The 13,319-nt window shown below is 48.1% G+C and overlaps 3 protein-coding genes across 3 annotated transcripts; 2 read left to right on the top strand and 1 right to left on the bottom strand.

The window, feature by feature from the left end:
* The first annotated feature begins 911 nt into the window (after nt 1–911).
* lins1 (lines homolog 1) lies at nt 912–4,282 on the top strand. Its single transcript, XM_068571736.1, has 6 exons — nt 912–1,235; nt 1,345–1,434; nt 2,050–2,182; nt 2,404–2,997; nt 3,091–3,274; nt 3,476–4,282. Exons 1-6 carry the CDS (start codon nt 912–914, stop codon nt 4,191–4,193), a joined length of 2,043 nt encoding a protein of 680 aa, XP_068427837.1. The 3' UTR covers nt 4,194–4,282.
* Nucleotides 4,283–4,434: 152 nt separating this feature from the next.
* On the bottom strand, nt 4,435–6,768 carry mthfs (5,10-methenyltetrahydrofolate synthetase (5-formyltetrahydrofolate cyclo-ligase)). The gene is made up of 3 exons (XM_068571734.1): nt 6,534–6,768; nt 5,159–5,420; nt 4,435–4,964 (listed from the first exon to the last, which is right to left on the bottom strand). The coding sequence occupies exons 1-3, from the start codon at nt 6,642–6,644 to the stop codon at nt 4,723–4,725; spliced, it is 615 nt and encodes a 204-aa protein (XP_068427835.1). The 5' UTR covers nt 6,645–6,768; the 3' UTR covers nt 4,435–4,722.
* Nucleotides 6,769–6,786: 18 nt separating this feature from the next.
* On the top strand, nt 6,787–13,307 carry fah (fumarylacetoacetate hydrolase (fumarylacetoacetase); the record flags this gene model as incomplete). The annotated part of the gene is made up of 11 exons (XM_068571733.1): nt 6,787–6,821; nt 7,977–8,289; nt 8,532–8,642; nt 9,049–9,170; nt 9,319–9,368; nt 9,855–9,945; nt 11,287–11,384; nt 12,022–12,074; nt 12,459–12,558; nt 12,968–13,098; nt 13,193–13,307. Coding segments are annotated over exons 2-11 (952 nt in total), but the record flags the coding sequence as incomplete, so codon positions are not given.
* Nucleotides 13,308–13,319: the final 12 nt, after the last annotated feature.

The following is a 13,319-nucleotide window of genomic DNA, read 5'->3' as shown; positions in this document are numbered from 1 at the left end:
TCTGAACTGACGAGAAAAACGTAGTTTACAAAAACTGGAGAATAAAAACTAACAATAAGATAAGATTAAATAATCCTTTATTAGTACCTCAGAGGGGAAATTACAGGATAACAACAGCATTGCGCACAAGTAAATAAAATATTTTAAAAAATCAAGTTATATAGAAAAACATTAAAACAGTAATAAAACAAAATAAAACAGTAAGAATATAACATATACAGACAGAATTAAAATACATAATAGTACTTAAACATGTTAGATATTGAATCATTTAGTGTTGTAGCTTGTTGAGGTGAAGCTCCTTTTTTCTCCCAAAAATCAATTGATTTTTTTGGTAAAAACTGTTAAAATAGTGAGAAATGCTCCACAAAAGCCCAGAGCCCACAGGAACACGTTTAAAGTGTGTATTTAGTACAACATGAGCTCAAATATTAAAACAGTTCACGATACATGTTCAGTCAATTGACTACTTGTTTCATCTGTACTTGTAGAAACTGCTAGGTACTTTATTGTAAAAGAACACTTCATTTAAATAAACTCTTAATTTGTAAAGTAACCCAAGTTAACCTGAAGCAAAAAGAACATTTTTTTCCCACAGTGTGGAGGAGAAATAGAAAGAAAAGACGACTAAAAGAAAATGTGCCTGAAATGTGTTCTAAGTACAAAACTTGAGTCAAAGTTATGAGTTAGAATTGAGAGTGACACAAACTATTACAAATTATTAGATAACATTCCAGATTTCACTAAGTACTTCACTAACAGGTAGAATTTGTTTTATTTTGAAGGCCCGTGCGACACACATCCGGGTCTTGTTCCGTTAACTCGGGGTGACTTGACTTCGGTGTTATTTGTTGCCGCGCTGCTTCCGCGTGTGTCACGTGTCCCCACGCGGAAGCAGCAGCGGCGGCGTCATGGCGCGCGTCGCGAGCGAGCCGCCGCTCTCTCTCGCGGCCGCGTTCACGTGCCTCGTCACGGGGTCGAGTCCCGGCCGCAGCGCCGCGGACGTGGCTTCCCTGATATCTCGCGGGGTGCGGGGACTCGCGCCCGGCGAGGACCGAGAAGCCCGCCGCCGCTCTCCCTCCGAGGACGGCGTGGACGCGACCTGCCTGGCGTTGACGCTGGTGGACAGGATCACGTGGGGCGTGACGTCACGCAGCCTGTCTCCTGCAGCCGCGGTGTACTGCACGGAGGTCCTGGAGGTGTTGCTGCAAGAGCTGCAGCTCATGGCACATGTGGTAAGCCCCTCCCCCTCTGGACTCACCTGGGACACGCGCGCACGCGCACACACACACACACACACACACACACACACACACACACACTAACAGCAGACTTTCCCCACAGACTCAGCTGTTCCAGACTGAGGACCTGATCGTCTCCCATCTGGCTGCAAAGACGGCTTCAGCCTGTGTGTTCTACCAGCTGCTGCAGCCTGTGAGTCCTGAGAAACATTCATTCACCTGGTTTGTTTACATGGTGGCAAAGCTTTAGAGACGATCAACAACAACAACAACAACAACAACAACAGTGCAATAGATGTTCAGTAGGAAATAAAGAGCTCAGACAGATAACAGTCATGTAAACAAATGTTCTTGGTCCTGATGGAGCGTGAGTGCCACAAGGAGACGCACAACAACTAAGGGAAGGGGCTAAACAACCACACAAACGTCTACAAAGACACAATGTAAAGAGGCCACTATAACACAGTGTGTGTCTGTGCTTTGTGTCACAAACACAACCCTCTGGAAGAGAGCCGGTCAGCAGTTATTAGCAGCTGTTGTGTGATCAATACTCTTCATACTGTACCTGACATGTTGTACCATGACGTGTGTGTGTCTGCTTTACACTCTCGGGACAACATGACGTGTGTGTGTGTCTGCTTTACACTCTCAGGACAACATGACGTGTGTGTGTGTGTGTGTCTGCTTCACTCCCTCAGGACAACATGACGTGTGTGTGTGTGTGTGTGTGTGTGTCTGCTTCACTCCCTCAGGACAACATGACGTGTGTGTGTGTGTGTGTGTGTGTGTGTCTGCTTCACTCTCTCAGGACGGCGTCTGTCCCGTCTGGCAGCAGCAGTGTGTGCAGGTGTTTTGTAGCTCCGCCCCCGGCCCCGCCCTGGACGCTTCTCTGTGGTCACTGACTGAAGTCTTGAAACAACTTCTGAAAGGAGCTCATGCAGGTAAAAATAATTCCCAAAAATTTGGTTAAAACAAAGTCCTGGGAATCCTCTGGTCACGATGTGTGAACTCTGCTTTACAGCACGAGTAGTTAGAGCTTGTAAGGGGATGCTTTTGTATAGTTTCGCTGTCGTTAAAGGTTAAAAGACTTTTCTTTGTCCGGTGACGTGAGTCACTGACGTCTTCCTGGAGAAGATGAATCTGTGTCTGGTCTCTCCTTCAGACGTCCTGATGAGACTTCTGGCAGCTCTTGACTTCAGCCTGAACGCTCTCTGCTCACGGTTCCTCCCTGAAGAGGAACCAGAGCGACCAGAGGAACCAGAGGATCTGGACCTCAGTGACCGCCGCTGGGCAACAAGCTGCTGCCTCCTGCTGGAGCTGCTGGAGGTGCTGACGGCCTCCGGCCTGTCCTGCTGCGGCGACGCCGTCCTTCTGCAGAGCCAGAGAGCGACGCACCTCCGCGCTGCGCCGCTGCTCGCTGCCGTCAGCCGCTCGCCGCGCTATTTCGTGAAAAGGCGAGCGCTGCTGCTGCTGAAGAGAGCGGTGCTGCAGACGGCCGGAGAGGACTGGGCTCTGGGAGGAGGGCGGAGCCGCTCGCTGCTCCACGCCGACACGCAGGCGCTGGCCCGCGCCGTGTTGACGGCGGTGGCTGACGACTGGCTGCAGAGCGTCCAGGTGGAGTCGGCCTCTTACTTCGGGGGGACCGGGCGTGACGGAGGTGACGGAGGCCAGAAGCCCGACGGCGTGGTGCTGAGGGCCGTCAGCCTGCTGCTCCTCAAGTCCGTGGAGCTTCACGTCCAGAGCGCCGGGGCGGCAGGTGAGAACGCAGGACGCCCTGCATCGCAGTGTTTCCCCAGCAGGGGGAGCTCGTCACGCGTCCAGTGGTTTTCACTGTGTCCCGTCCCAGCAGGAGTGGGCGGAGCCACGGAGGCCCTCGAGTACCTGCAGAGGCTGTGGGGCTTCCTGCGGCGCTGCAGCGTCCAGCTGACGGAGCGCACGCACCGCTGCTGCTGGGTCAGCCTGCTGCTGGCCGACCAGGACGACGACATGCTGCAGGCCGCCGGCGCCCTGTTCTCCATCTTCCTCCACCACAGGTACGACGGGGACGAGGGTGGACGCCATGTCCATCAACAGGACATGGCAAATAAAGGAATGGGGTGGGGGAGGGTGGGGCTGAAGAGTCATGGAGTTTTAAACCTTAAACACCAGCCAGCAACCTCCGTCTGCAGCAGTGCAGCAGAGCCAGCTGTTCTGTTCCCAGAAGCTCTGACTGACCCGCTTGTGTCTGCCTGCAGGCGGCGCTGTGGCCTGGAGGACGCCGCCGCGCTGGAAGCCGCCTGCGCCTCCGGCTGCAACCCTCACTGCCTCTTCCTGCTGCTGCTTCAGAGCGTGTCCTTCGACCACAGCATCCTCCTGGACTTCCTCATCTCCTCTGAGACCTGCTTCCTGGAGTACTTGGTGCGGTACCTCAAGTACCTCCGGGCCGACCGGCGGGGCTTCGCCGCGGCGTGCGGGAGAGTCGGTCGGATGGACGGCCATGCTTCAGGTGCCGCAGACCCGCCGGCAGTCCCGGTCTGCGCCACTGCAGCGTCCCCGGTGGGAAGCGTGCGTGCGGGGTTTCCCCTCGTGGAGTACGACAGCTCTGACCCGTCCGATGCAGAGGACATGGAGGTTTCTCCTGAGGGAGCGTCTGCGTGTGAGAGCGGTGGACTCGGCGGGCCGCTCATGCCCGTCGGGCAACAACAATCCGAGCCACCGGTCTCTGAACACGAGTCCACGCTGGACAGAAGACGGGAAGGACCGTCGCTGCAGAGCGAGCCTGCGGCGTGCTCAGCCTCGGCGTGCTCGGCCTCGGCGCAGCCCGGTGACGTGTCGGCCAGAGCGCTGCGCTGCATGTCGGAGCTCAGAGCGGTGGTGACGAGGCTGCAGGCCAAGAAGCTCTTCCCTTACAACCCCTCCTGTCTCTTGAAGCTGCTAGCGGAGGTAGAGCGCTGCTGCGAGCTAACAAGCTAACACGCTGATACGTTTCAATAAACCATCACGGTATCACCGCTTCTCCAGTTTGATTTCTTGTTACCAAAAATGTTTGTTTGTTTCTGTTTTTGTGCCTTTTGTTCCCAACGTAAAGCGCCTGTGTTTATAGTATATTTATATGTACTTTGTATACATTATTTAGCAATGCATCGTGCATAAAGATACAATAAGCAATATTATCCATCAGACATTAGATGTATTCAAAACATTTATTGTTGTATTTCATTTCATTGTAAATCAGTAGTTCATGTCAGGCAGCTGGTGATTGTCATGATGCCGCTCCTTCAAAATAAAAGCTTCTGAGTTACAACACAGCAAGCTTTTATTGTGAAGAATGTAAAGGAAATTAAATGTCCGTGACAGACGCTCATGAGACCGCAGATTGAATGCAACAAGGCGGCTCACAGCTGATGTCTGATGTCACATGACACACGGCGCTGGGAGGTGCAACGTGTTCACATGACGGGCCGTGTTAGCTGACTCTGACGTGTAAAGAGTCAGTTTGACGTCACGGTGCCTGCAGCTCCTCGCCGCCCTCGTACAGGACTTCGTCGATGAGCACGTCGTTGTGGTCGACGGGGATCTCGGCACACAGCTGCTGGCTGAAGGCCAGGGCGATGGTGTAGGGCTTCGCTCCCGGCAGCGCGCTGCAGCGCTGCAGGTAGCCGTCGTAGAAGCCCTTCCCTCGGCCCAGACGCCTCCCCAGCCGGTCGAAGCCCAGGCCGGGCATCAGGATGAGGTCCAGGCCTCCTGGAGGAGGAGAGCAGGGCGAGTCATCAGGGATGGAGGAGCTAAAGAAGGACCGCCGCATCTCTGATGCTGCTGCATCTCTGATGGTGCCTCCTCCCTGCTCTGTGTGTGTGTGTGTGTGTGTGTGTGTGTGTGTGTGTGTGTGTGTGTGTGTGTGTGTGTGTGTGTGTGTGTGTGTGTGTGCGTGCGTGTACCTCCATCCAGCGCCTCCTCCCTGCTCTGGTCCTCCTCTGCCGGCTGTTGGATGCTCCAGTCCGTGCGCGGCAGCGCGCGCATGTCCTGCAGACTGCGCATGCGCAGCATGTCCATGTGTCCGTTGCGCTCGTACCGCGGGATGAAGCAGCTTTTCCCTCTTCTGAACACGTCCTCGATGATTTCCTCTGTGCGCACCTCGTCGTCCATGCTGAGGAACACGGCGATGCGCTCACAGGACAGATACCTGGGGTGTGTGAGCAGCTGAGAGAGAGTTCACATCTGTGACGTCATCAGAGCAACAGAACGCTTTTTAAATGTTTCATTCTTCACAAAATCTAACTTCTAGACAGAAACCAACGTAAGAGCTTGTTCCTCTTCAGGGGAGTGCTGAACCGTGTCTTTACACATTCAGAATTCACCGTTAAAAACTTTATTTTAGCCGTTAAACGGCGCACTCTGACTTCCGGTTTAACCATATTTCTCGCCTTCAAAATAAAAGCACCGTACAACAAAACAGGAAACCAAACACATTTTGATTATGACGGACGAAAACGTGCAACAAAAAAACAACAACATTGACTGGCAAAGTCAATTTCTAACTTTAGGACACATTGAGTTACTTTTAAAAAGTTACATTTCTCTTGAAAAAAATAAGTAAAATAATTTTGCCAAAAGGACATTTTTTAATAACAAATTGTTTTTCAAGCCAACACAGACTGGAGTTCTCTCACTGAGTAACAACTGCATCTTTAGGGTAAGCAACAGACTGAACACGACAAAAGAAGGAGTGGTTTGTCCCTCACAGGGACCCTTACTACTGAACATGGACCAAAGGAGTGGTTTGTCCCTCACAGGGACCCTTACTACTGAACATGGACCAAAGAAGGAGTGGTTTGTCCCTCACAGGGACCCTTACTACTGAACATGGACCAAAGAAGGAGTGGTTTGTCCCTCACAGGGACCCTTACTACAGAACATGGACCAAAGAAGGAGTGGTTTGTCCCTCACAGGGACCCTTACTACTGAACATGGACCAAAGAAGGAGTGGTTTGTCCCTCACAGGGACCCTTACTACTGAACATGGACCAAAGAAGGAGTGGTTTGTCCCTCACAGGGACCCTTACTACTGAACATGGACCAAAGAAGGAGTGGTTTGTCCCTCACAGGGACCCTTACTACTGAACATGGACCAAAGAAGGAGTGGTTTGTCCCTCACAGGGACCCTTACTACTCGCATGGACCAAAGAAGGAGTGGTTTGTCCCTCACAGGGACCCTTACTACTGAACATGGACAAAAGAAGGAGTGGCTTGTCCCTCACAGGGACCCTTACTTGTAAATCGCGTTCAGTCCCTTCCCGGTCTGTTAGCTCTTACCTTCCGTGAGAGCTCGTGAGACTGTCGGTGTTTCTCGTCGTCACTCAGCGCCGCGACCCTCCGCTTGATCTCTTTCCGCAGCGCTTGCTTCGCGGCGCGCAGGGCGGCCATTCTGCGGACAACTTCAACTGTGCCCACGTTACGAGTAACGGACGTTAGTTAGTTAGACGTAGAACTGTGTGTTCGCTTCGTCTGTCGCTGCTGTGAGGAGCTGTGTGTTCCACACGGTGTGTGTGTGTGTGTGTGTGTGTGTGTGTGTGTGTGTGTCCAGTAGTTACACATTAACCAGTGAGTACACACACAACGTTACTGCCACAGCGAGGACTGTGAACTCAAATCACAAGTTTACAGTTAATAGACTCACGCCACAGTGTCACAACGACGCATGTCTGTGACGTCAGCTGCATACAGGAAGTGTCGGGAATGTAGGCCAACGGCTCAATCTGTAGTTCTCTTAACTAAATCATCATAATCAGCTCGTCGTACCGTGACTATTAATTTAACAATAATTTAATTTAATATCGCTGTACTGTTTTTTTTATCACTGTGTATTTACTTTACTTGATGATTTTTCACTGTGTGTCTCTTGTGTGCTAATAAAGGATTATCTTATTTTATAACTAACTTGAGGTGAATATATCTCTTTAGCGCCGTGTTGGAGGACTAAACCTGCAGGAAATTGTTCCTTCAGATGTTTGGGAGTTATTATTGGACAACATGGAAATCTGAGTAGAAAGATACAATCAAATGTCCATGAACAGTGATTAATATCACAACTTTTGACCGCAGCTCTTCTTATGACACACACACACACACACACACACACACACACACACACACACACACACACAACCTCGCCTAAACAAACTCAAGTTGAACATTAACTACCTGTCCAAATAATAACTACACGTACAAATGAAACCACATTTTACTGTCAAAAATAGTAATAGATACTTTATTGATCCCCAAGAGGAAATGTGTTTGTCACAGTAGCAAGCAAGTTAGAAAGTACACGAATGCAAAGTATGTACAGTGTATATGAAGTGTATATAAGTATGTAGAGTGTATATGAAGTGTATATAAGTATGTAGAGTGTGTATATAGTGTATATAAGTATGTGCAGTGACCAACTAAATAACAAAAGGGATGTTGTTGTCGCTGTTGTTGAATCAACAGGAGGCTCAACATCTCAACATGAGCATAAGTTAATTTGCATGTTTGAATCAGAGCGTTCAGGTTTCCAAGAGGTCATCAGGACCTGGACTCTGGTTCTGCTGAGTCATCTAACGAGCCGGTTTCATGAACCTGTAACAGGCTGCAGGATGGTTTGCATTAACTTGTAAAGGAGGGTGGATCCTGCAGGCAGCGTGTGATTGGCTGTGCAGAGAGAGGCGGGCCGTCTGAAGTCAAACATCTGGAAGTGCTCTCTGCTCATTCACTCAGGATCAGTCTGTTCAGAGGAACTCACAGAGGATCTGCTACACACTGAGAGGATCTCCTACACACTGAGAGGATCTCCTACACACAGAGAGGATCTCCTACACACAGAGAGGATCTCCTACACACTGAGAGGATCTCCTACACACTGAGAGGATCTGCTACACACTGAGAGGATCTGCTACACACTGGGAGGATCTGCTACACACCACCCTGCTGACCTGCTGCCACAGACAACATGTCCTTCCTCAACGTCGACGCTTCCTCTGATTTCTCCATCCACAACCTTCCTTATGGAATATTCTCCACTCCGGATCACGTGAGCGCACTTTGGATATTTCTGACTGGGTTTGCAAAAAAAAGTAAAACGTTGTTGTGAGAACAAGAGTAAAACTATTGAAGAGGGAAAATAGAATTGCAAAGTAAAAGTGCTCTGTATTGATGAGTATGAGTTATTGTAAACTCTCCTCACACCAGCGGGGATCATTTCACCTCCTCCATGAAGGACCTCGTGACGGACCTGAGCTGTGATCTGGAGCTCGTTGTGTTTTGTCTCCGCAGCCAAAGCGTCGCATCGGAGTCGCCATCGGGGACCAGATCCTGGTCCTCAGCGTGGTGAAGTCTCTGTTCCAGGGACCTGTGATGTCCAGACACCAGGACGTCTTCGAGCAGGTGAGTTGATGGTCAGAGGCGACGGCCCGTTGGAGGCAGAAGGAGGTTTAACGTGTGAGGGAAACGCTGGTGAACGAGGACATGCAGTTCCTTCATCTGGACACAAGGGGGCGCCACATCACAAAGCGACAAGGTTATGCTTGTTGACCTGCAGGTGTGATGTCATGTGAAGGTAGATTTGATTCAGGCATCAAACCCAGAGGGAGATCCTGACATGCTTCAGATGTTCTGCATGAGGAAGTCTTCGTTGCTTTGACTCTTCTTCTTCTTCTTCTTCTTCTTCTTCTTCTTCTTCTTCTTCTTCTTCTTCTTCTTCTTCTTCTTCTTCTTCTTCTTCTTCTTCTTCTTCTTCTCCTCCTCCTCCTCCTCCTCCTCCTCCTCCTCTTCCTCCTCCTCCTCCTTTCAGTCCACGCTGAATGCGTTCATGGCTCTGGGGTACGAGGCCTGGAGGGAGGCCAGGAGGACGGTGCAGCGGCTGCTGTCAGCCAATGAGAGCGCGCTGAGAGACGACGCCGGCCTGCGAAGCCGGTGAGGCTGCGTGAGACATTTAGTGTTTAGTGGAAACCCGACTGTTCATTCAACTGTTTCCACGCGTTCACATTGTTGGTCCTTTGCTTTGAGACAGCAGTGATGTGTGTCTTTGTGTCTTTGTGTCTTTGTGTCTTTGTGTCTGTAGAGCCTTCGTCCATCAGAGTGCAGCCACCATGCACCTTCCTGCAGACATCGGTGAGCCTTTAGAGATCAGCTTCACTTCCATCTGTTGATGTCCCATCATGCATCCTGAGTAACGTCTTTGTTTGAGCTGGTTTTCTCATTTTCGTAGTTCACTAAAGTATGTTAAGAACATTTGAGGTCAGAATAAACGGTACAGTTTCAGCATCTCCACTCATTTAGGATCAGCGCTGCAGGTTTCACGGTTCTCTGGCCTCCTGGGCTGTGATTGGTTCACCTTCAGGCCGGTGGTTCAAACACCCTGAGGAGCTGAGAGGAGGCCGTCTTCACTGAGCATCTCATGAGCTCTCAGGATGGAGGGACACTTTGAGATATGACAACAAGTCATTTTCATCAAAGTTACCAATCCTTCAACTATTCAATAAGCTTACACAGAGTGAACGTGACTTGAGGAACATCAGCACCAGGGGGCGCTGTTCAGCAGCTCGTCCAGTCAGCTTCATGCTGCATGTGTCTTCTCCTCTCACCTGTTCTTCACAGGCGATTACACCGACTTCTACTCCTCCAGAGACCACGCCGCCAACGTGGGCACCATGTTCAGGGGGAAGGAGAACGCCCTGATGCCAAACTGGTACGCTGTCAATCTAACCAGCAGACCCAGTACGGTACTGTACTGTACTGTAATGCACCTTACTGCACGGTACTGTACTGTAATGCACCTTACTGCACGGTACTGTACTGTACTGTAATGCACCTTACTGCACGGTACTGTACTGTACTGTAATGCACCTTACTGCACGGTACTGTACTGTAATGCACCTTACTGCACGGTACTGTACTGTACTGTAATGCACCTTACTGCACGGTACTGTACTGTACTGTAATGCACCTTACTGCACGGTACTGTACTGTACTGTAATGCACCTTACTGCACGGTACTGTACTGTACTGTAATGCACCTTACTGCACGGTACTGTACTGTACTGTAATGCACCTTACTGCACGGTACTGTACTGTACTGTAATGCACCTTACTGCACGGTACTGTACTGTACTGTACTGTAACTATTGCACTGTACTGTACTATAATGTACTGTACTGTACTATAACGTAATGTACTGTAACGTACTGTATTGTACTGTACTGTACCATACTGTACCGTAATGCACCGTATGGTACTGTACTGTACTGTACTGTACTGTATTGTACTGTACTGTATTGTACTGTACTGTATTGTACTGTATTGTACTGTACTGTATTGTACTGTACTGTACTGTATTGTACTGTACTGTATTGTACTGTACTGTGTTGTACTGTACTGTACTGTATTGCACTGTACTGTATTGTACTGTACTGTACTGTATTGTACTGTATTGTACTGTACTGTATTGTACTGTACTGTGTTGTACTGTACTGTATTGCACTGTACTGTATTGTACTGTACTGTACTGTATTGTACTGTATTGTACTGTACTGTATTGTACTGTACTGTGTTGTACTGTACTGTATTGCACTGTACTGTATTGTACTGTACTGTACTGTATTGTACTGTGCTGTATTGCACTGTACTGTATTGTACTGTACTGTGTTGTACTGTACTGTACTGTATTGCACTGTACTGTATTGTACTGTACTGTATTGCACTGTACTGTATTGTACTGTACTGTATTGTACTGTACTGTATTGCACTGTATTGTACTGTATTGTACTGTATTGTACTGTACTGTATTGTACTGTACTGTATTGCACTGTACTGTATTGTATTGTACTGTACCGTAATGCACCGTACAGTACTATACTGTACAGTACAGTACAGTACTGTAGTATATATTTGTATGTAACTGAGCTGAATGGTTTTACCCAGCATTCATTGTGCATGCTCTGCTCTAATCAGTGTGAAAGTAGCATCAGATTACACAATGGAGACACACAATGCAGACCTGTGTACGTTGTGTGGTCGTTGTGTTGTGCAGGTTGAGGCTCCCGGTGGGATACCACGGCAGAGCGTCATCAGTGGTGGTTTCTGGGACGCCCATCCGCCGGCCCTCAGGCCAGATGAGGCCCGACCAGAGTAAGACGCTGACATCCACCACATGTGTTCATGGTGCAGGGTGCTCACCGTCATGGAGAACCTGGAACAGTCATGGAGAACCTGGAACAGTCATGGAGAACCTGGAACAGTCATGGAGTTTTAAAATGGTTATTTCCAGGCCTGGAAAAGTTCCCAAAGTGTAAAATGTGTCTTGAAGTCATGGAAATGTGGTCTAAAGTCGTAAAAAAGAAGATCCTGGAAATCATGGAAAATCATTGAAAGGTCCTGGAAAGTTGGTTAAAAGTCATGGAAAAGTCGTGGAAATTCCCAGGGAAATCCTGGAAAAGCCATAGAAAGTTAGTTAAAAGCCAAGGAAAAGTTACTATATATCCTGGAGAATCCTGGAAAAGTCATTGAAATATAGTTTAAAGTCATAGACATGTGGTTTAAAGTAATTGAAATTTGGTCAAAAGTCATTAAAAAAAAAGTCATGGAAAGTCATGGAAAAGTCATGCACATTCCTGGAGAAATCCTGGAAAGGTCATTGAAATGTGGTTTAAAGTCATGGAATACATATATATATATATATATATATATATATATATATATATATATATATATATATATATATATATATATATGTATAATAACCACGCTCTCCTTTCCTTCCTCCCAGCTAAACCTCCCGTGTTCGGAGCGTCTAAGCAGTTGGACATTGAGCTGGAGATGGTGAGAAAGTCTTTACTTCATCTGATCCTCAGCATCATGTGAGGAGATCTGTTATTGATGTTTAATAGTCTGTTATTGATGTTTAATAGTCTGTTATTGATGTTTAATAGTCTGTTCTCTCATATTTAGTAGTCTGTTCTCTCATATTTAATAGTCTGTTCTCTCATATTTAGTAGTCTGTTCTCTCATATTTAGTAGTCTGTTCTCTCATATTTAGTAGTCTGTTCTCTCATATTTAGTAGTCTGTTCTCTCATATTTAGTAGTCTGTTCTCTCATATTTAGTAGTCTGTTCTCTCATATTTAGTAGTCTGTTCTCTCATATTTAGTAGTCTGTTCTCTCATATTTAGTAGTTATTAATAATATCCTTCCTCTCTCCTCTCAGGCCTTCTTCGTTGGAGGAGGGAATCGGCTCGGCGAGCCCATCCCCATCGAGAAGGCCCATGAACACATCTTCGGCATGGTGCTGATGAACGACTGGAGCGGTGAGTGGTGACGCACCATCACCATCATCATCATCATCATCACTCTGATGTGTTTATAACTAAGAGGCTGACAAACCAACAGCTGTTATTATATCATAACGGCGGTTCAGTCATCAGCAGGCTGCAGCTGCATTAAACATGATGATGTCACTACACATGTCGTCAGGGATTAAATGCTGGAGTCAGTCCTCATCACAACATGAGTTTATGTATTATGGATGACGCAGTAAATCTGTGGAGAAGAGACGCTCTTCCTCCTCCAGCAGCCTGAGGAACTCACACATCCCTTACAGCATATATATATATATATATATATATATATATATATATATATATATATATATATATATATATATATATATATATATATATGTATGTATATATATATAATCTGTTGTGTCTGGCTCAGCGCGGGACATCCAGGCCTGGGAGTACGTTCCTCTCGGTCCGTTCCTGGGGAAGAACTTCGGGACGACCATCTCGCCCTGGGTCGTCCCGATGGAGGCGCTGTTACCTTTTGCAGAGCCCAACCCCGTGCAGGTGAGCGCAGGACACACCTGTGTGTGTGTGTGTGTGTGTGTGTGTGTGTGTGTGTGTGTGTGTCCTGTTCATGTTGTCTCTCTTCTCTCTCCAGGACCCAGAGCCCCTCCCCTACCTTCAGCACCCTGACGCCTACACTTTCAATATTAACCTGTTTGTGTCAATCAAAGGTACTCTCTCTCTCTCTCTCTCTCTCTCTCTCTCTCTCTGTCTCTCTCTCT

The sequence above is a fragment of the Clinocottus analis genome, unplaced genomic scaffold (genome assembly GCF_023055335.1).
Source record: "Clinocottus analis isolate CAN_PGR_092001 unplaced genomic scaffold, fCliAna1.0.p SCAF_116, whole genome shotgun sequence".
NCBI classification, from domain to species: Eukaryota; Metazoa; Chordata; class Actinopteri; order Perciformes; family Cottidae; genus Clinocottus; species Clinocottus analis.
The sequence above is the reverse complement of the archived record's forward strand: the minus strand, read 5'-3'. Positions and strand labels throughout refer to the sequence as shown.

Bases quoted from the DNA above. Each gene is read 5' to 3' on its own strand.
- mthfs (XM_068571734.1), bottom strand. From the start codon at position 6,644: ATGGCCGCCCTGCGCGCCGCGAAGCAAGCGCTGCGGAAAGAGATCAAG. The intron at 5,421-6,533 runs GTAAGAGCTAAC...ACTCTCTCTCAG, and splicing joins CTCACGAGCTCTCACGGAAG to CTGCTCACACACCCCAGGTA. The intron at 4,965-5,158 runs GTACACGCACGC...CTCCTCCTCCAG, and splicing joins GGAGGAGGCGCTGGATGGAG to GAGGCCTGGACCTCATCCTG.
- lins1 (XM_068571736.1), top strand. From the start codon at position 912: ATGGCGCGCGTCGCGAGCGAGCCGCCGCTCTCTCTCGCGGCCGCGTTC. The intron at 1,435-2,049 runs GTGAGTCCTGAG...TCACTCTCTCAG, and splicing joins TCTACCAGCTGCTGCAGCCT to GACGGCGTCTGTCCCGTCTG. The intron at 2,183-2,403 runs GTAAAAATAATT...TCTCTCCTTCAG, and splicing joins TCTGAAAGGAGCTCATGCAG to ACGTCCTGATGAGACTTCTG.